The 22,766-nt window shown below is 32.3% G+C and overlaps 2 protein-coding genes across 7 annotated transcripts in view; both read left to right on the forward strand.

The window, feature by feature from the left end:
• Window positions 1-7,346, forward strand: part of LOC126775940 (hypoxia-inducible factor 1-alpha-like) — a 91,454-nt gene extending 84,108 nt beyond the window's left edge. For all 5 annotated transcript variants that reach the window (XM_050498142.1, XM_050498143.1, XM_050498139.1 and 2 more), the window contains exons 10-12: window positions 6-306; window positions 385-539; window positions 4,984-7,346. In XM_050498142.1, the coding sequence (XP_050354099.1) occupies window positions 6-306; window positions 385-539; window positions 4,984-5,580 (1,053 nt within the window). In that variant the 3' untranslated portion in view covers window positions 5,581-7,346. The remainder of the gene's footprint in view (window positions 1-5; window positions 307-384; window positions 540-4,983) is intronic.
• Window positions 7,347-8,158: 812 nt separating this feature from the next.
• The window catches only part of LOC126775975 (uncharacterized), a 30,176-nt gene continuing 15,568 nt past the window's right edge, over window positions 8,159-22,766 (forward strand). For both annotated transcript variants that reach the window (XM_050498214.1, XM_050498215.1), the window contains exons 1-4: window positions 8,159-9,125; window positions 12,871-12,942; window positions 17,432-17,550; window positions 22,470-22,526. In XM_050498214.1, the coding sequence (XP_050354171.1) occupies window positions 8,348-9,125; window positions 12,871-12,942; window positions 17,432-17,550; window positions 22,470-22,526 (1,026 nt within the window). In that variant the 5' untranslated portion in view covers window positions 8,159-8,347. The remainder of the gene's footprint in view (window positions 9,126-12,870; window positions 12,943-17,431; window positions 17,551-22,469; window positions 22,527-22,766) is intronic.

Consider the following 22,766-nt stretch of genomic DNA (forward strand, 5'->3'; position numbering starts at 1 on the left):
TTCAGGAAAATGAATCGTCATGTGAACAGTCGTCACTCTTAACGGAACTGTCGTTGGATGCTTTCGATAACAATAGATCAGACAATGACATCGATGATGAACATTCACCATTTATCCCCACATCTGATGAGCTTCCGCTCCTGGCGCCAGCTGTCATGTGGGGCGCTTTACCCGATAACGTTAGACAAGCGAGACCACAGCCGTCGGAGGCTCAGACATCAGCACCAGCTCTGCAACGTCTACTCGTAGCACCGCCCACCGGCCCACAACCTCAAGATCTCATTACGAATATTTATTCAGACCAAGGTATTTTCTAAGTCAGCGTACGGATTAAAGTAAATGTATGAGATTTAGAATTTTTTTTACCAAATGTTTTTTTTTTAGGTCTAATTCCAAGCAAAAGCATATCGACATGGGATACGGGTGTAAAACGAGTCCTAAAGCAGGAAGAGGAGCCTACTGCTAAACGCGTGAAGCGCAGTCCCTCTCCAGCGCCTGCTTCGAGGTCGCCATCCTCAAGCGTCCTCATGAACCTCCTGGTGAGCGGCTGTGACGTTGATGCCGGCTACATTTGCATGGTGCAATGCAGGCCGCGCCAAAAAGCGAAAGCCTGAGACAGCTTAAACTGTCCTCAGATAAAAACTGTGATAATGCGCGTCCAGTGATCGGGCGATAGTTGTCCGGACCCCTCCATACAACGATATTCTGCATCGAATACGAATTATTACTTAACCATGCCGTCAATACTTGTGATATTACTACTGTTTATACACTCTCAGTATCTAAGCCACTTCCGTGAACAAAATCATCACACGACAATAAATATCGAACACCAAGTCTAATGTTTGTGGAGGTATTTAGGTGGTATTTAAGAGGTGGTTAGGTATTTGAACGCTGCAATGGCACCTGACAAGGACTTATTAGTGTAGTTAATCTTTCGCTGGCTTGCAATCTCGTACACGCATCGAGGAGGCATGCGAAATAGACGTTTTAACTGTTCAGCGTAGACCACACACGATGCTACGCAATAAATCCGAAGCAATCGTTTTAGTTATATTTTAGTGCTAAGTTTGAAGTGCGCATATCGATGTGGTTATGGAACTATTTCTGTGTACTAAGTTGACGCTCGCGTGAGAGCTCTGCCGCGCACTCTGTCTTATGTTCTAAGAGTCAATAGTTTATTAGATTTTTTATTAAAAACGTATTTTCGAAGGTCACCCCTATATTTATTCGTTGTAGTTAAGTTACGAGTAGTTAACTTCTGTTGATTTTTATATAAAATTAGATAAAGACTGCTAGAGGCGGTTTCAAATATCGTAGCGTTCCCGTCGTTATTTAAATTTTATCATAATTTATCTTAGGAAGTGTAATTTTAGGCAGATTGTGGACACCATTTGTTAGTTATTTAACCGATGTCACTGCCAAACCATACAAAGTACAATTTAGATGAACGGTATAGTTGTGTTGTTGACTTTTGTTCATTTTATAAAGTATATGTATTCGTAGCGATTAAATAATTTCTTAGTATTTATTTTTAACGTTAACTACGTCGGTTTTTGTATTTTATTATTAAGATGAATGTTTTAGCAGCTACGAAATACTCGAATAAGATAAATGAAAGTTCTACAGATGTAATATAAAAGTAAATATTAAGTAAAATATACAGATAATATATTAAAAAGACGTAAATTTCTATGCATAGATAAATCTTGTCATTGTTGTTATTAATTTTTTTTAGCCGTAAGTGGATGTATGTATTAGAAAAATATAATATTTATTTTTCTTGAAACAAAGTATATTGTCATGAGGCCTGATGACATTGACGATATTAAAAGAAACGAGAGCAGGTGATATGTGCACATTGATTTTATTTACCCCCCATATCCAATCCCTTCCAAACGAGTATTAGCTTTAATTGAATTTACATACAATACGTCGATTAATCATTTCTAATCACTTAATATTATTATACAAATAAAAATATTTTGTAAAAAAACTTATGGTTCAAAAGATTACGTTTTAATTTTCAACCAGTTCATAAAGTTCAGCTAAAAATATTTTAACTTTATGAAATTACAAATGTAATCCGTCTTTACTAAATAAATGAGATGTTTTTTTTTGTAATGCCTAACTGAAAAAAAAAACTAAAATGAATATGAGCAGCGCTTCGCAGTTTCACTCGCTTTAAATTTAAACAATTTTCTTGGCAAGCGTGAATTTCATATTCTTGTATTACTGATAAACTTACTTGTAGACTTCTTCAAGGCGGTACCATTAATAAGATTAATTTAAAATGGCAATATATTTTACGAACATAACTTGAAGATAATGCTATCGGACAGATTAACGAGTATCGCTAGACTTGAGGAAATATTATTAATATTAAATAACGTGATAAATGTATAATTAATATTGTTCTATTTACCTACTACAATATATAATGTTAATTCAATAAATATGCGGAGCAGTATATACGTGTATAATTATATGTATATTCGTGGTAGGGCTTTGTGCAAGCTCGTCTGGGTAGGTACCACCCACTCATCAGATATTCTACCGCAAAACAGCAATACTTGATATTGTTGTGTTCCGGTTTGAAGGGTGAGTGAGCCAGTGTAATTACAGGCACAAGGGACATAAAATCTTAGTTCCCAAGGTTGGTGGCGCATTGGCTATAAGCGATGGTTGACATTTCTTACAATGCCAATGTCTAAGGGCGTTTGGTGACCACTTACCATCAGGTGGCCCATATGCTCGCTCGTCCACCTTCCTATTCTATAAAAAAAAAATATTCAGCAGAATTTTCGTATCGAGTGTACATATACGAGTACGAAACTTGAATGAATATTCAAACCGTCTCTACTTTTATTTAATTTGTTAAAATCAATAATTACAGGTAGAATAAAATAAAATGATGTCTAAATGTCACTGTTCTTAAATATTGGTAAACTTGTTGAATTTTATTCGTTTTCAATACGAATATTACAAATATTTAAAAAGGTGATATATAATATTTATATATATTTTTGAGATTTAAATAACAAATCAACGCTAACACAAGACGACTTAGTTTTTTTTTTTTTTTAAGTAATAGTTACTAAAGCGATAACTTGACTGATATAAACTGTTAATTATTTTTGCCATTTGATCTTTGCGTAAATATTTCCGCTTCAAATAAATATTATATAAACAACGATAAGACTTAGATACAAATTTTATTACATATGTTTTGTAAGGTTAATGGACTGCCAATTATATTAATATAAATGTATCGGAACAAAATTCGTATATAATTAAATCGATTTACGTAATTAAGAAAATGCGTGCTAGTAAGTAAATAAAACCACGGCTTCGGACGAATACAGATTGAATGAGTTTTCTTACAAATACGCGAAGCCGCCGAGATGGCCCAGTGGTAAGAGCGCGTGAATCTTAACCAATGATCGTGGGTTCAAACCCGGGCAAGCACCACTGGATTTTCGTGTGCTTAATTTGTGATTACAATGCATCTCGTGCTTGACGGTGACGGAAAATAACCTGCATGTATCTAATTTAACTGAAATTCTACGCTTTGGAGCAGCGTGGTGGAATAAGCTACAAAACCTCCAAAAAGGAGAGGAGGCGTTAGCTCAGCAGTGGGACATTCATAGGCTGTTATTGTACTGTACAAATACGCATCTACTACGCTAAAGTGGATTTAAGTGAGACTATTCTGATATGCCGTCTTTGTCTTACTGTAGCTGTGATTAATTTTAATCTATTTATTTGACATTCTCAGTATTACATTTTAAATTTAAATAAAATAGTGCTATTTAATAATATCTTAAAAAATAATCAATTTGAATCATGAACGCTAAACAACCTTTATATACAATATAACGGTTTAGGGATTGAAGTGATTATCGTAGTTTTAGCGACCATTCAATTTTGTCCTCTAGGCCAAGCTTTAATATCTCTCCTCTCACTCTCTCTCTCTCTCATCTCCCGCACAAACGTTAAACGTTTAGTTTCACAAACATTCATAATGCTTTCAACTTATGTACGAATACTGTAAGTGAATAAACAATTATTCTGACATGCCATCCGCGTTAGTTTAGTTATTCTCATAATAAATAACCATAGTTAAATGTAACGTAACTTGATTCACTATCGCGACGTTAATGCCTAACTTAATTAATAAATTATATCTCACTATAACTGAACACTAATCATCTGATACTTTAAATTTTTTTATATTGATTATCATTTAAACATATTTGTTCGAACTATGATATACCTTAAAAACCTTAAAATATTTTTAAAATTATACAACCCCCGCGTACTTTACGAGCGTAAATAGAAAAAACGTAATTTTCTGTAAAAAAAAAATACTATCGTGGTTCAGATAATGTAGGACATCCGAAAGAATCCGGACCGTAATAAGCGAGAAGATAACAAATAACAACGAAGCGAATATAAAGATAAAGTGGTCAAATCAGCCTTTGTGTAATAAGCTAGGTTTTATACATTAGAAGTCGAAAGATAGAAAAAAATGAGTTTTTTTGAAGTCGTAATATCAATGATTAGGTTTTGTGTGATAATCCTCGCAAGTAAATTTTAAATTAAATATGCGTTAAATAAAACGTTAATTAGAAATTAAACTTTTCTTTTTTTAGCGCGTTCCGGCAATATATTTCTTTCTATACTTTGTTATAGAAATATATACACAAATAAACAAACGGAAGTCATTAAAATTAGATACACATCACTTGGTTAGGAATAATAAATATTACGATATAACTTTGTAAATCGTTAAGAAATGATTATTCAGACACACTTGTTTTAAATTCAAGCTTAAAGCTTAACTATGTCACCTTACTCCGTAGACTGTTTGTCGTCGGCTACGTCAATGTGCATTATTATTACCGCTTCTACATAATTTCCGTTCAATAACAAATAGTTTTTTTTATAATTTTAATAATATAAATTCGTCGTGTGTTACAGGACATACATCCGCAAGCAAGCAAGCAGATGAATCAAAAGCCACCAAACTATCACCTCATCATGAATTCCCAAAAAGTACCACAACAGAATTCCATCAATAGAAATATTCCTATTCCCGTCATTAACATCATACAATCGACACCAAACCCCGTGATGCAAGACAATACGTCGGTGACTAATAGTCAAATTATGCATTCAAATATTAGTCCAATGTCTCCTCTGACTTTAAACGTGGGAAGCCCCATATATTCTTTACCTTCCAGTCCCAACACTCCGAGCTACAGTCCTGCTATAAGCCCAGCACCAAAAGATCGTGTCCTGAGTCCATATTCCACTCCTCAATCACTTTCGCCGACCGGAAGTTATCAAATGTACAGTCCTAATAACAGACTCTTGTCACCCAACGGTTTGATGCAAGGCTACGACCCGTACCTCACGACCAAGATGCAGTCGAGTCCCGGGTTCATGCTTCAGTCAAACGAAATGCTGCTCGACGCCAACGTTCCCCTGACCTCGACGGACTTCTGGCCTGACGCTGAAATATTGCAGAGCACGAGCGATCTCTTGACCGCATTCGATGATGTAAAACTAGTTTAAGAATATATTAAAAGATTGATTGCATGAGTGATTTCTTCTTTCCGTTGGATGATTGTGGAAGTATTGAATATTGTCGTTGAAAGCGTTTCGATTTCTGTCCAAAGGTCCGTATTATTCGCAACTTCACACAAACATTCCAATAGAAGTGGTGTTAGAAATATATTACGTAGTTCAGATATTTCTCTCCGGGTGAAATCACTCGAATGAATGCAGGGTCGAAAATAATCGTAATCCAAAGGGATTCCACACTATTTTCTCATAGTTACCTTATAGCCGTCGTGTTTGATGAGCACAACGCTGATGACATTTTAGTACGAAATAGCCAATGTTGACTTTTTTGATGAATTTTATAGATTTATATTAGTAAATAGTTAAGCATATATTATAATGATTTCATAATTTATGGTGGAATCCTCGGTGATACAAAGATGTGACTTAGCGTGAAAAATGGTTTTTACATTATATTTAACTAAACAATAAATGTTATCATATAGAAAAGTATGGGTGTAACTTAAGTGTAAGTGACTACCATCGCGGCTAATGGGAATATTTGGGCCCAACTGATTTAATTTTATAAAATTAAAATTATATAGTTATAGATTTATTTTAGTCTTAATTGAAAATTTAACACATTATTTTTTCTTGTATCTTCCATTTGTATAATTTAATACTTTATGAAATAAAGCTAAATTATATTATAAATTTCGTCGGGAGGTCACTCTCGCTTATTAAAATTGTTAATGAGTCTATTGTTTCAGATCGAAGTTTTATTATTAGACATAGTTTATTTTTTATTTTATGATCAAAATTTATATACTCACCTAGAAAGTAAAACTACGAAATGTATTTCGTAACTTAAATCATCAAATTACGCATGCGCTGTCAACAGTTATAAGATCAAAGGAGGCATTATCACAAAATTGACAATCAATCAATTTAGAGGTATACCTTCGAACTATCAATTTCATAATATACCATCCAGACATTATCTGGGCTTTACCTCTATAAACATTACTTAGGGGTGATGAGTTAAACAATGCTTCTGTCTTCTTTTATCAAATGTCAAAACAATTATGACAGAAAGAGAGAAAACATCTAAATGTGGTCTGTAACTAAAGCCATATATTATATGTGTTAAAATATTTTCTTGTGCGACTTAAAGCGATATCTTTTTATACACTCGAATAAATTTTATTTATTCCATGTAACCTTTTTGTTGAATAGTTGTAGTTTAACATAAATATGTAGCAATCGATAAACAAATGTACGTTACAACATCGTACATTTTAAGTACAATATTTACTGTCACACAAGAATAATTATCTTCATAAAATGCAATCGTTAATTTAAAATCTCGTTAGGTTAAATGCCTACGTGTACTTTTAAGTTTGTTCTAATTAGTTTAAATAAACTTTTTAATAAAATAATGAGTAAATGTAACCTTTTTAAAGTTGGCAATAAACGGTGGCTCTTTTTTTAATTTGGAGTAACGGTAATTTGCCGCCAAACCATTGATTATATGACTAGTTGTATGTTTGTTTCTTTAAGCTTATACTACTGTATTATTATATAATATTTACTATACTGCCAATATTCATAATATTACGTCAAAGTTATCCGAGTATTGTATGAACGTCGCTGTGCCATACACAATTGCATGTCAATATTTCATCTTATGTATGCCGATAATTATCTTATCAACGATTATATTATATACTATTACTAATTTGAAAATGTGAATTATAAATACATAAAAAATCAGATTCTTTTATATATTTTGAGAATAAATTTCTGTCATTATTATAATTAATGTTTTATTTCTATTCTGTGATATAATTTTATTAATGAAATAGTTAAACAATATTTTAAATTACAAATTTTATTCAACTCAATCTGTTATTATATGCAGGGGTACAGAAAAGGACATAAAATACCCAATACCTGCGAGTAATAATAATGATAGCAGAAAAAATGTGTGTTCTTTGTCAGAAAACGTTATACAATAAATAATTATTAGATTAAGATAAAATTATATCAAGTTTAGAGTTACACCTAGCGACATCTAATGACGAATAAGTAAACATGAATGGAAACTGCCGCTAAGCAACTTCGTTCCTAAATTTAACTCTAGATGTCGCTAAACTCTTACATGTAAATATTTTATAATATAAACATCAATTTTAGACAGCTCAGCTCCGCGCCTCAGATTACAAAACAAGGCAGATAAAGAACACGAAACACTAAAGTGCAGCCACCAAGCAAATATACCAACTTTCATTTGTACGTGTGTTGTATAAAAAAGAGTATTCTGATCGACACATCACAACTTTAGAAAAATTTATATTGATTTTTATTGATCTTCAAATTTTATTATAGGAATATATATGGGTAATAAATTAAACAATAACAGAACTCTCTTTAAAAAATAAATACTTTTTGTATTTTAAGCTTACATAAGTTAATATTCCATAGACAGAGATTATTTATGTAAATGAATTGCTTCTGCTCTAAAGTTTGACAAGGACTTTGACGAGCTGTGAACATGTAAACGTTAAAGTTAAAAACTGACAATCGGAACGTCATTAATTGTAAACGAATCATTGGACTGTGGAGCCGTGTAACAAATAATTTTATGTAAATTACGAACTTACAGTGTTTGGTTTTCACTTCGTTTTAAAATGAAATAAAATAATCGTTGATAATTAATAAAAGTGTAATGTGACTTATTAGATTGATTAAATAGTCGTTATTACATTTCTCTTTATCCATGGCTTCTACACCAAAACAATCGAATGGCAATTTGCCATCGAGCAACGGTTCCGGTGTAAAGCGGAAAAAATCGCGTGGAAGTAAAGGAAATTATCTATCGAAATGGTTGGACAAAACAATGCATCACATTCAAGAATCTACTCCAAGCTCCGAAGTGTATGATACTTATATTAATTCGAACACGAATTGGCCCACCGGTTCCCAGTTTGCTCCAGGTTACGATCCATACAAATACAATATGTACGGATGCGCTTCCGAACCCATGTCACTTCCTTCACTGCCGACATATTACAATCCAATGATACCTCCGCCCTATTCTGAATATCGATATATACAAAACGAGCATAAAGGGATTCAAGTTCAAAGACCGAGACAGCGACGTCGCAGTGACAATAAAGCCGAAGAGCTATCTAGTACACCAGCTGATACTCCTATGAACCAAACGAAATATTTGCAACCAAAGAATTACTCAGATAGTCAAGATTTTGCTAGTCTCCCGCCAATAGTGACTTCCATGGGTGATACAAATTCAAACAGTGATATGCAGACCAATGATAAAGACGATGCAAGTAATGCAAGAAGATATAGTGACCCTTGTGTTAGGGGATTACCAGATGTCACCAGGCCTAATGGGGATGTAGATTCAGGTTCTGAAGCTAGTTCTGGTCTATCAGGCAGTCAAGTTGGTAGCCGGTTATTGTCATGTCTGCTTGACCAAATTTCAAACCTTAAAATTAATAATGAACGTTTGAACAAAGAGTTACAAGAGACACGAGGTAAGCTATTAAGTACTAATTCATAATTGAATAATTTCATAACCTACTTTCACCTTTTGATGTTACAATAAGATTACCATGTAATTTGAGATTATGTTTACTTTATTAGATAGTATTGTTGAATGAAAAATGATAAAATTTTTACTAGTCTCTTGCTTTGTTACTCTCAGCTTTATGATGTACAATAAACCAGGTGTACTGAATATAGCTGAAATTAAGTATATATAATTCACATTATAATAATAGAACATTGCTAATAAAAATTGAAACACACCCTGCTGATATAAGACATTATATTATATAATGTCTGCATTAAATATAAAAACTGAAAAACAAATCTTACATAATTCTCAAAAGTAAATTAACATTAATATTTTCTTTAGCTAGAATAAATTAAAAAAAAATAAATGATAGACTGAATATAACATTTTTTTTTTCATTTTAAATAGTATTCTTACTAGTACAAAAACAAAATAATTAAATTTGTCATTAAAGTAGTAATTAGTAGTTGATGTCATTGTTTGTCATTGTGTTAACATTGGCAAAATAACAAGTGTAATAATAGAAACTTGGTTGTTGTTCTTATTTATCATATGCACATAAATTGCAATTAAAATTTAATTCAATTTATGTAGTGGCTTCTAGCCACTCACGAATTGTGATTAAATCTCAAAATAAACATGAACTCCTGTATGCAGATGATTTTTATTAAATATGTGGGCATATGGACAAATGGGTAAGTGCTTGTCACTGCCCAAAAGACATTGGTGGTGTAAGAAATATTAACTATATTACCTTATGGACATAAGGCCTTACCTTTTGGATATATACCTTACATCGCTAACTTTGAGAACTCTTTATGTTACATTCCTTATGCCTGTAGTAACAATGGCTCATTCTCCCTTCAAACTGCCACACAACAATTCTAGGTATCGCTGTTTGTTGGTTGATATATGATGAATGGCCAGTTCTTACCCATATGGGCTTGCACAAAGCTAATGCTTCATTCATGTTATATTATTTAATAGAATTTCTATTTATAATTCATCTTGTGTTCAGTGGTAAATGAAAATGTTGTAAGCAAACTTTCATATGTACAATGCAATTCTACTAAATGAATGTCCAACAACCCATCATCTGTTTAAAAGGAAAAGAAGCCATAATCCAAGTGTGACATTACAGGGCCAATTTAGAAAAATCATGTTCAACAGAGTCGCCTATATAAATCAAGCAATTCTTTATTTAAGTAGGTTCATAAGAGCTCTTTTGAATCATGTTACAGTATTGAATTATATTTAAAGCTACCACCGGCTTAAAATATAAATTCTCCCGAGAAGAACTGATTGGAAACCCAGTAGTACATTTATATAAATTATAAACTGATGGAAGTGCATTAGACTTTTTATTTATACAAAATATAAGATTAAATCCATTAACGTCATAAATTAAGGCTTTAATTAAAAATTGTTTGATCTGAGATAAGTATGTAACTAAATCATTTATGTACATATAAATTGCAAGAATTATACATTATATAATAGCATTATTATTTTTTATGTTTAATTTAAATTATGTATTAAACAGTGAAATGTTTTATTCATGAAAGAAACTACATATGTTGTAAGAAATTGTATGTGTATGTCTACTATGCATTACTGCATGAATCGGAAATGAGGTATTATCCCAGCAGTGGAAAGTTTCCCAGTAAATCAAAATCTAAAAATACTTTTTTCAAATAAGCTTTTAAAAGAACTGTGAAATTAATATTTTACAAGGTTAAATTTAATATAGGGCTACCGGGAGCTCGAAATGTAGATTTTATCAAGAAGGATTAGCTATAAACTTATGAAATAGGGGAGGATGTGTAGTTCTTAGTTAAAAGTCTAATTTTACAAATATTGTATAAAAACCTCTTTGTCATGTTTAGTTATTAGTAACCTTACCGCCTACAAAATATGTCCATAAGAACATTGAAATAATATCACCTACACAATACGACTCAAGGAGAATCAACTCATCGTGTTACATATTAAAATAATTACTTCGTAATGCAATATTCGATACAATGACAATGAAAATCCCAACTTATTGTTCACTTTACAATACATTATGTAATCTTATGTACAATGCCAACAAAAGCATTAAGACATTGATGTGGCCAGTTGTCATATGTAATATGTTCATAATAATAAATAAAAATAAAATAATATTACTTAATGACATATAAAAATATTTGATGCTATTTTTTTTTTTATAGAATAGGAAGGTGGACGAGCATATGGGCCACCTGATGGTAAGTGGTCGCCAAACGCCCTTAGACATTGGCATTGTAAGAAATGTCAACCATCGCTGTCCCTTGTGCCTGTAATTACACTGGCTCACTCACCCTTCAAACCGGAACACAACAATCTCAAGTATTGCTGTTTTGCGGTAGAATATCTGATGAGTGGGTGGTACCTACCCAGACGAGCTTGCACAAAGCCCCACCACCAGTGCTATTCCATCCAACTGGCCTGTTCGAACCACAAGCGAAGTATCTTATACAAGTAAACAACTTTGACATTGAATTGGCGCGATATCATTGGTTGAGATTGGTATCATTGATCTTAAATAATTAATCTATGGTATTCATTATGGATTCGTGAAAAATTCGAATTCGGAAATTCGCACTAATTTACGAATTCGAATTTTTCACGAATCCATTTTCTTGTCTATTTGAATGTTATCGAAGTTTCTATCGGAACTTTGGAAGTGAAATTAAAGTTATAAGTATACGGTTTGTTTATATATACTCCTTATATTGGAACAGGCTATACAATTTGTTGGTTTGTTTCATCATGCTTATGATTGATCTGAGCTGGTCTGCTTAAATGAACCTAGGATGCGGATCATTTTCACATCACTGTATTGTTAGGACTATGTCAAATCGTTAAAAAGTATTAAATTATCTATGGTTTCATCTTAATGTCTTTGATTAGTAGATCTGAGCATTCATTAATTTGATAGTGGCCCAAGATTAGCATGCCACTAAACGTATTCTCATATTTAACATATATTTATGTAAAATACTTATACTAATAAAAAATATAAAAAAATATCACATATTTTTTAAGAATTCAGAAAAAATATCTATAATTCCAACTTGTCTAACGTTTTTATTAATAGGTATTTAGAATGCTTAGTTTAATAATATGAAGTAAATTGTGAAAACTTGTGTAACTACTTTGTGTACTACTTTTTTCCTACTTTGTATCAATATAAATAGTAAAGTTAGTGAAATTATATTAATACACGTTGGCTCTTATACTTGTCCTTGGTGGAGGTGGTAGAATAAAATTACAAAAATCTGTACAGCTAGGTCTAGAATTCGGTTGTTGATGGCATTTAGCCAAAAAAATATAGGTTGAAATTCTTTTTTTATAACACACTTTATAAACATTTTATCATATAAACGTCTAGTAGACGTGTAATTTTCTGCCTACAAACGGAATTTTAATAGTAATTCGCTCTATATATAATATTTATTCAATACTTCCAAAAAAAACTTTCGTGATCAAAAGTAGCCTATCAGTTAGGTAGTATCCTGCCACGGTGTTCACGCGAGCGCGAGTAATCACTTGGTGACTATATTGCTCAACACGGACGAAAAATTGAGACATATTATTTAAGGATAACAGTAATTAATTTATAAGTCTAGTTTCGTCTACTACGTTCAGCTTAAAATTTGTATATTTTTTATTTTCAGCTGAATTAGAAAACGTGCGGCATCATAATACATACTTTCCAAAGGGAGCTGCGACAAATCTTAATGGAAATGGTAAATATATTTTTTGTTACACAACGTAAGTACAATGAATGACACCCAAGAGCATACGCGTTACAATTGTTCGTCACATTTAAATTCTGTATCTCTAATGTAAATTCGAACGTTCCAGTATTGAGTTCAGACGTTGCTTACCACTTGGTACGCGCATTATTACGTACAGTCAAAGCTCTCAAATATATCTATCAAAATAAATTCATGTAAAAATGTCTGGGTTCATCGAAAATTACAGAAAACATCGACTTTAATTAAATGAAATGCTCGTGATGAATATGGAACACAAACCATCCAGTAACAGCCTGTGAATGTCCCACTGCTGGGCTAAAGCCTCTTCTCCCTTTTTGAGGAGAAGGTTTTGGAGCTTATTCCACCACGCTGCTCCGATTCGCGTTGGTGGAATACACATGGGGATGAATTTCAGTGAAATTAGACACATGCAGTTTTCCTCATGGTGTTTTCCTTCGCCGTCAAGCACGAGATGAATTATAATCACAAATTAAGCACATGAAAATTCATGCCACCCACGATCATCGGTTAAGATTCACACGCTTCTACCACTGGGTCATCTCGGCTATTTAAAAAATAAAAAAACATATACGATTTTCTTCACGAATAAGGTACACGCGAATGCTTTTGGTAAAAATATTTGTCAATCATATTATGTTTTTTAGATTGTATTAGTTTTATTTATCATATAATACAGCCATGGTAATCATTAAAAAAAAACAGCTTTTCATTCATCTCTTCGTTCTTTCATCTCTGTCTTCTAGTAAAACGAATATTATACATTTTACTACTACTACAATATTATATTATCGAGTGCAAAGTTTCAATAGTCAGTTGGCTGATAGCTGGTTTCAAGTTCATTTGTAATATTTGACTCACGCATGCTTAACGAGTGCATTTAAAAAGAGCGCTTGCTATTCGGTACGAGCGACAGAAGTATAACGTTACACACACCAACGTTGTACTCAAATTTATCTTTGTATTATTATTTCCGAATAAGTTAAACTTCAAAACCTTCCAAATAGTACAGGTTTTGTAATTTTAAAAGTAGGTGTTATATGAGAGCCAACCTTCATTATACAGAAATGGAGATTAGTAGGCGTACAAAAGAGGACAACTTGTTTTTTCTTATAATAATAGCATAACGGTATTCAATAAATAATAAATAGTCATGCTAAATGAAGATGAAAGCTTAATTGTTAGATTTTTTGGCATTACTTATCCGAACGGTATATAAATTGATTTTAAATGAAATTGAAATCATAATCGAAACATAGACACAGAATTTATAGGAAGATTTTATTAAAAATGGTACGGTCAGCAGGAGAAATAGCAATTTTCACATTTTTTGTAAAGGTAATAAAATGTTTTAGTTAGGATCAAAGTCGAAGGATATCAAAATCAAAATTATCTTCATACAAGTAGGCAAATACAAGCATTGTTCTGAGTCATCATGTGTTGTTAAATATATAACTAACACGGATAAGTCCCAGTACTAGAAATCATAATACATTTTACGGTTAAGGTAGCCTTGCTGTCCCGTTTTATCCATCCTGTGTGACTGTAATTTATACTTAAAACTGTTAATTGTGACTCACGCCAGTTACAGTTTTGCGTTTAAAAAAATAACGGTATCGTTAGCTCGATTTTTTCTTTCGTTAATTGTCATCCTTAGTAATATCATAAATGCGAAAGTGAGTTTGTTTGTTACGATGTCACGTTATAACTCAACTGATCATCATGAAATTTTGCATACACGTTGTCAGGAGTACATAATAGATATAACACACGTGGACAAAGCCACGGATGAATAATAGTGAAACATATTGGTAATTTTTTTTTAAATCTACTTTTTAAACATCGAAGATGATCAATAAAATTGTACTTTTACATATTTTTATTTTTAAATCGAAGATTTGATGGTTTAAGTTCTGAAATTAGTTTTTTATTTAATGTAAAACTATATTGTTTGTTTCCCTAATAATAAATAAATAATAAAATAAAAATTACATAAATCATTATATACTTTTAACGCTTCTGACATAAAAACGATATTCTTTGATTAAAAACGAGTTGTTCAGGCTATTCGAAATCATAGAGCTCAAGGCCCAATTTGGATTTTTTGGTAGCGTCACAATATATTTACAAAAATATCAATATACCCATAGCATCGATGTTTTCATAATAACAGTGACATAAATCGACTTTGTTAAGTTAATGTGGAGAACCTCCGTTCTGAAATTCACATTTAAAATTTTTCATTCAATTTTACTTGTAATCTGACAAATAAATGTGAGTACTGCGCTTCCACAGCGCTTCTTGGATGTCCGCTGGTACTCACGTTGAGGACTTTGGCCTCAATTAAATGTATATCAGCATCGATTCGTATTCGACTCGATAGTTTTGGACACACTAATATGAATCGTAAGTAAACGGTTGCGATAGGTTTACATAACAAGTAAGTTGTCACCACTGCTCAGAGACCTTGACATTGTAAGAAATATTAACCACCAATTACGTCGCCAATGAACCCCCAATCTGGGGAACTCACCATTCAATCTGGAACACAACACTAATTTCTGCTAATTTGTTTTTGTGGCTTGTCTATCTACACTTGAAGCTTATCAGTTCCAATAACTTACGTAAAAATGTGTTATGTACGTTTGTGTTCAGTAAATTAAGCATCCGTTATTCCTTTGATGGTCGGAAGTATGCTTTAACATATTATATACCTACACTTATAAAATACCGTATTTAAAATACAAAAATTCGAAAGCTGAATTCATGCCAAAATGATAATTTATAAAGAAGCATCTTCATTCAAATAATCTATTTCCAAAAGATAAAATACTTACTTAATCGATGCTGATAGATGTAATTCAGGCCTTTAGCGGTATCGCGATAGTATAATGTGGATTTAATAAGAAGGTCACGCGGAAGCACCAATAACTTCTTAAAAATGCTTTCCAGTAAAGTGGATCGATAGAGTGAGTAACATTTTAAGAGCACTGGGTGCATTTTAATATTTAAACTAAAAAAACTACTGTTGACGCAAAATCGATTGATGTATAACTAACAAATTGTATTGTAACTGAATTGAAGATTATTATTATTACTACTTTTGTATGTGTTAGTTTCACGTAACGTTTTAACATTTCCTCATTTGCTTCGTACAGATTGATTTGAAACGTATGTGTATTATGAGCTAGATTTAACTTTCTCACTATTCTAGTGATGTCATTATCATTTTTTCTAATACATCTTTCCTCGTCACTAGCTAGTAGATATGTGCAACGTTAATGTTACAACAATATTGTGTGTCGTGTTTTTTTTTTTGTATGTTTTTGTTCGATACCGTATCGAGTTAACGGAACATTTGCAACATAAATACATTTATGTGTTACGATTAATTAATTTATAATTATCTTTGTTGATGTTGTCGTAATTGATCTATTGGTTTTATGAGTCATTGTTATAATACTGAAACTAATTTTTAGGTTTAAGTAAATATAATAAAGAAGTCGAGATGGCCCAGTGGTAAGAACGCGTGAATTTTAACCGATGAACGTGGGTTCAAACCCGGGCAAGCACCTCTGAATTTTCATGTGCTTAATTTCTGTTTATAATTCATCTCGTGCTTGACGGTGAAGGAAAACATCGTGAGGAAACCTGCATGTGTCTAATTTCATTGAAATTCTGCCACATGTGTATTCTACCAACCCGCATTGGAGCAGCGTGGTGGAATAAGCTCCAAACCTTCTCCTCTAAAGGGAGAGGAGGCCTTAGCCCAGCAGTGGGATATTAACAGGCTGTTACTGTTACTGTTTAGGTACTCTTACATTGTGACTTGATAAAGTTTAAGCTTATTGTTTTGTATCTATATCTGTTATTGTCGATTGCCTTAGCACATTAGGCATTGCGTGCTCGGTCTGACCCAGCCGGATAACCTCGGCCACATTATGCTGAATCAACTTACGTTAAATACAATTATGACTTTTATTCTATTGAAATTAAAGACTAAATTTGAATACAGTTAATTACGTAATTCAAAAAATTACGTAAAATAACAAAATTTAAACAAAATTATATATTTATTCATTAATCATTACTATTGCAATTACAACAAAGGTTTCGTTTTATTATATATATATATACATATATATATATATATATATATATATGTATATATAATATCCAAACACAAGAGGAGTGAAGATAAGTAGATAACTTTGAGATTTAATTGAGGCGATCATTGTAACAGAAGGAAATGTCAACCAAACCCATGAAATTTTAGTAAGAAGTTATAAGATAATATTATAAAAAAAGTTTTTTTTTTTAAATTACTAACATTAAAAAATATATAGTTATAAATGAAAATTTATAGCGAAACCGTTAAGATCTAGTTTATAATAACAGCTATAGTTCTAGACCTTCTATGTAAATTATGTTTAAATTATAGCGTGTTTATTGTCTCCAGGCGGTCAATACTCGCCGGGATTCTTGACGGACTTGGTGCGCGAGATACGAGACGCGGCGCGCATGCGCGAGGAAGCGATGTACGCGAGGCTGCGCACATTGGTACTGGAGAGAACCGACGTACGTATGACATGATTTATTTATTAGTAATCTACTTAGTTACACAATTGTTGATACAATCAATTGACTTGAAATATAGGTTAGTTATACATAGGTACATATATACATTATAATATATGTATATGCTTAATATATTTTATTTTTTGATAATGATATTTGGTATTTATGAGAAAGCAGTTTTCGGCTTCGTCTGTGTGGAGGGGGACGTGTTGTTAAGTATATAAAAAGTAGTCTATGTCCTTCCTTGAGGTTCAAACTTGCTTCATACGAAATATTACCAGAATCGGTTCAGTGGTTTAACCGTGAAAGCATAACAGCCAGACATATATATTTGTAATATTTGTATAGATTAGTAAAAAACATAATATGTTATATATCGGTAAAATTCAAAATTCGTCTATTAATAAACTTTGAGCTAGAGACTCCTTTTGGGATGCCTTTGATGAAGTGCCTACGAATACTTACAGTTGTATAGCAATATGTTTACAATAATATTTACGTATCTATGTAAATAAATAGATTATTTAGAGAGAGTCAGCAACATTCATCTTTACAAATCAATAAAATTGAAGTGTATCTCTGTGGTTTCAATATTCATTTGTACTGTACTTGCTATTGTTGTGTTCCGGTTTGAAGGGTGAGTGAGCCAGTGTAATTACAGGCACAAGGGACATAACATCTTAGTTCCCAAGGTTGGTGGCGCATTGGCGATGTAAGGGATGGTTAACATTTCTTACAATGCCTATGGGCGTTGGTGATCACTTACCATCAGGTGGCCCATATGCTCGTTTGCCTACCTATAACATATAAAAAATATCCCGTAATATTGTTACGTTATGATATCTGTTTGCGAGTAACCATTACAACCACTTATTTATGTTTAGACTACCGCTGCCACTTAATAATTTAAATACATAACATCTATATCCGAATAGGCTTTATGTACGATAAATTGGCATATCTTGATGGATTTTCGTACATACCGAATTCCGCGCTGGCCAAGTCGCGGGTATTGTTATTTATAAATATGAGAACACCAAAATGTCCATTCACTCCGTAGAGTATATACATCATACCCCTTCATAGGGCTGAGTTTCGATTCCTTAAAAAATATTTAATTGTATATATTTCGTTTGAGAAAAATAGTTACTCTTGAAAGCCAATTTGGTTCAATGGTTAGAACGCTTGAATAATAAGGCTTCGGTGCGCGATGATCGCGGGCTTAAACCCAGGTAGGTGTCACTGAATTTTCATGTGCTTAATTTGGGCTTAAAATTCATCTCGAGCTCAGCGGTAATAAAAAAAATAGTGAGGAAATCTGTCTGGATGACATTGGTATAATATAATAATAACAATATAATATCTATTAATATGTCAATAATTAAATTATTTATTTAAACATTTATTATTGATTAAGTACTAGTTTTACGTCCGAGGCTTCGCCCATATGTTAGGGGGAGATATAAAACGTAGCCCATGTCCTTCTTTGGGGTTCAAGCTTGCATCATTTCAAATTTCATCATATTCAGTTCAGTGGTTTAGCCGTGAAAGCGTAACAGACAAAAACTATTATGTGTTTTTCTTAAAACACACTCAAATAAAAGTTTAACAGTTTTAAAATTCAATTAATCACACGTAACTGTACCATGGCAAGGCATATTCGAATTTAGACGGATGAAATTTACTTTCGCGTTATGATCATTACATAGGATTTTATTTAAATTTAGATTATTAATTTTTATTATTTTAGTCAAATTTTAAAATAGTCCCTCCCGATTCCCACCCGACGCAAAGCTGCCCATAATGCAGGCCGCATTTCCGCGTTGTATGGCAATGGACAACCTTTGTGCCAAGTGTGTCCCGGAGCGACTGTCAACTGTTCGCGTTATTAATATTAATATAGATTTAAATAGTAAGAAATATAAAGTATCGAAATAAAGTCATGTTAAGTTAGTATTCTCGTATTTTTATATATGTATGTACCAACATAGCTTGCAATGACCGTCTGTTTTTTGCAACATACCTTGGCGCTTATCCAAATGTGCGAAACGTAAAGGTGCGTTTTCACTGATATAGTTGACAAATTTTGCACTTGAAACTTATTTATAATAAAAAATTCGAAAGTAACGTGTGAAAGAAGTTTGAACCCCGAGAAAGAATATAGGCCACTTTTTATACCTCATACCAGTTGCCAAAACATGCGTGAGAAGCCGTGGGCTTTTATATTCATAAAATCGCCAATCTTTTTAAACCCAATAAAAATAAGTCTAATAAAACAAGCGCACGTGAAAAAAAAAACCGCGTTTTTTTAACGCTAACCGTCTTTGACAGAAACGTGATTCAAGAAATTGTTTTAGAAAAACGACGATTCAAAGTATTACAATATTCGTAGTGATCTCTAATGTTTTTGAAAATAAAATATAGCCTATGTTACTCGCTGATAATGTTTAATAAAAATTTTAAAATCGGTTTAGTCGATTTTGAGTTTCCATTACAAACAAACATACAAACCATTAAATTTCTCTTTATAATATTAGCATAGATGGAGACTCGAGCATAGAGAGAGAGAGCTTTATATTTGTTTCATTTGTTCCTGGACACGTGGCGCCTGGAACACTATGAGGATAGAGTGTTATGTATTACATTACCTTTAACATTTATCTTAACGCTATTAATACAATTCATCCGTCTAAATTTGAATATACCTTGCCATGGTACAGTTAGGTGTGATTGATTGGATTTTAAAACTGTTCGACTTTTATTTGAGTGCGTTTTAAGAAAAATACATGATAGTTTTTCACTTGATATGATTTAATGTTGATCTGAGCCGAGTCCAGTGGTTCGACCGTGTAGACGTGATGATAGCGCGTCTGTAATTTATTCGCCAGTCCGCCTAACTATTATAGTAAAAAAAAAAAACTTAATTGATAATAGCAGCAAGCACCACTGATGTGCTTTATTTTTTTTTATTTTTTTATAATTTATATCGTTCTCGGTGAAGTAAAAAACACATCGTAAGGAATGTGTATCCTCAAGAGGAAGGGATGTATTCGCCCATCCGTGGAATATTTTAAAGTTATCACTTTACTAATAAAATATTATTTAAAAGTGAAATATTGAATGCGAAATATATGTAACATCTGTATAAATATAACGCTATCTAATGCAGATAATTGCTTACGTGCGTTACTTTATCTCGTGGAATCAAGGTCTATACAACCTTGTCGTGTCATCTAGGACTTAGGGATACGCTCACACGAGATTTCATTTCGAAATATAATAGTTACTCTTATTAATATTACTTATTATTAATCCAACAAATATCATTATTTAATGTTCTTAGGCCGATCTATTTCGGCCACAACAAGCAATCTCAAACAAATAAGCCATCTAAGCAAAAATTATTTTAATGCACAAGTGTTTGCGCAAACACAGGTGCAATCTCTCTCACAATCCGATGGGACGGCAATAGAGTTCATTATAATTATAAAAGAATAAAAAATATATATTCCAGACAAAACAAGTATTGTAAACATACTCATTAACTAAATAATTATGCAAAATGAAATGACGGGCCGGTTGGCGTGGTTGGTACATACTTGTTTTTCTCGCCGAAAGTTGTGGGTTTGATTCCCATCCAGGACAATCAGTGTGCATGAACATGTCTGTTTGTCCTGAGTCTGGTTGTAATTATCTATATAAGTATATATTTACAAAAATAAAAGTAGTATATGTAGTATATCAGTTGTCTGGTTTCCATAGTACGAGCTCTGTTTAGTTTGGGATCAGATGGCCGTGTGTGAATAATGTCCAAGGTATTATTATTATTATTATAAAAGAGACATGAAATAAACCCTAATCATTATAATTTACAAATAAATGCACAAATTAAATTTCTTCCGCCAACTCTAAAAAGATAATATTATATTATACGAATCAATCTAAAAGTCTAAGTGAAACTATTTACTTTCTACGTTACGAACATAATTATAAATATAAAAAAAATGTTGATCAATCTCAATTAATATGTCTTATCTTGATATTAAAGTCTATCGTTGATAATATCACTTATGAAAAATTCAATGTGTACTTTTATACATAATTCTAATAGTATAAAGAGTTAAGTTTCGTTCGTATGTTTTTTTACGGTTTCATGCAAAAAATACTAGTCATGCAAAAATGGTAGTAGTTTATAGTTTTAGGGCATAGACTTATAGAGCGTTATAGCATAGGCTATACCCCATTTGTCGTTGGAGAGGAAATTAATGGTCCATTAGGGCCATGTTCTAAGAACAAATGTTAAAAAGTGTATGCGAAATTAACCATAATAATTATAAACCTTCTCCTCTAAAAGGGAGAGGAGGCCTTCAGCCCAGCAGGGACATTCACAGCCTGTTACGGATTACGAACTTATAACATATCAAAAATACACGGATGAAAATAGTATATCACTATAAGTCGGTTGTCAACATTTCACGGGTGAATAATGAAGTGAGCTCTTACGGAATAGCACTGCAGGCAGTTTCGAAGCGAACTCTATCGAAACATTTTATGTACCTAAAATATTTGTTTCGTTTCATTGTATATAATATTAATATTATATACAATGCCAATGTCTATTGGCGGTAGACCGGTGGTGACTACTTACCATCAGGTGGCTCACTACTCAATATCCGCCTGCCTAATACAATAAAAAAATAAATATTAATATTCTATTATATTCACCTAGAAACAAATTGCACTTGTTTGTTAATTTTTGTAGAGCAAGGCGAGTGATCAACATAATTATATGAACTACCTTCAACGATTTATCTAAACATTTGATTCGTTACTGATGAGTTTAGTTTCTGTATTGTTATCTGATCTCCTATAACCTACTTTTATAACTATGTGGATTAAAAATATATCTTTGGTTTTAGAGTGGCTTATCGTCAGCCGAGTCGAAACTTGCGGAACGGACACTTGAAGAAATCAAGGTAAAATATAAATATTTACAAATACATAATAAGCGCCATCTATTGTCAAATTACGACAATACAAAGCAATTGTAGAAAATCTCATGTATGAAGATGTAGTGACATCTATCGCTACTTTTTCCCTCATTTACCTATTAAGTTTCACATTACATTTATAGATGGCGTTGTAAAATTAATTTTATTTGATATTTGATTTTGTTTGTTGAAGTGAACACTAATTTATTTCTGACTTATTTTGTG

Source organism: Nymphalis io, chromosome 19, assembly GCF_905147045.1.
Source record: "Nymphalis io chromosome 19, ilAglIoxx1.1, whole genome shotgun sequence".
Lineage (NCBI taxonomy): Eukaryota > Metazoa > Arthropoda > Insecta > Lepidoptera > Nymphalidae > Nymphalis > Nymphalis io.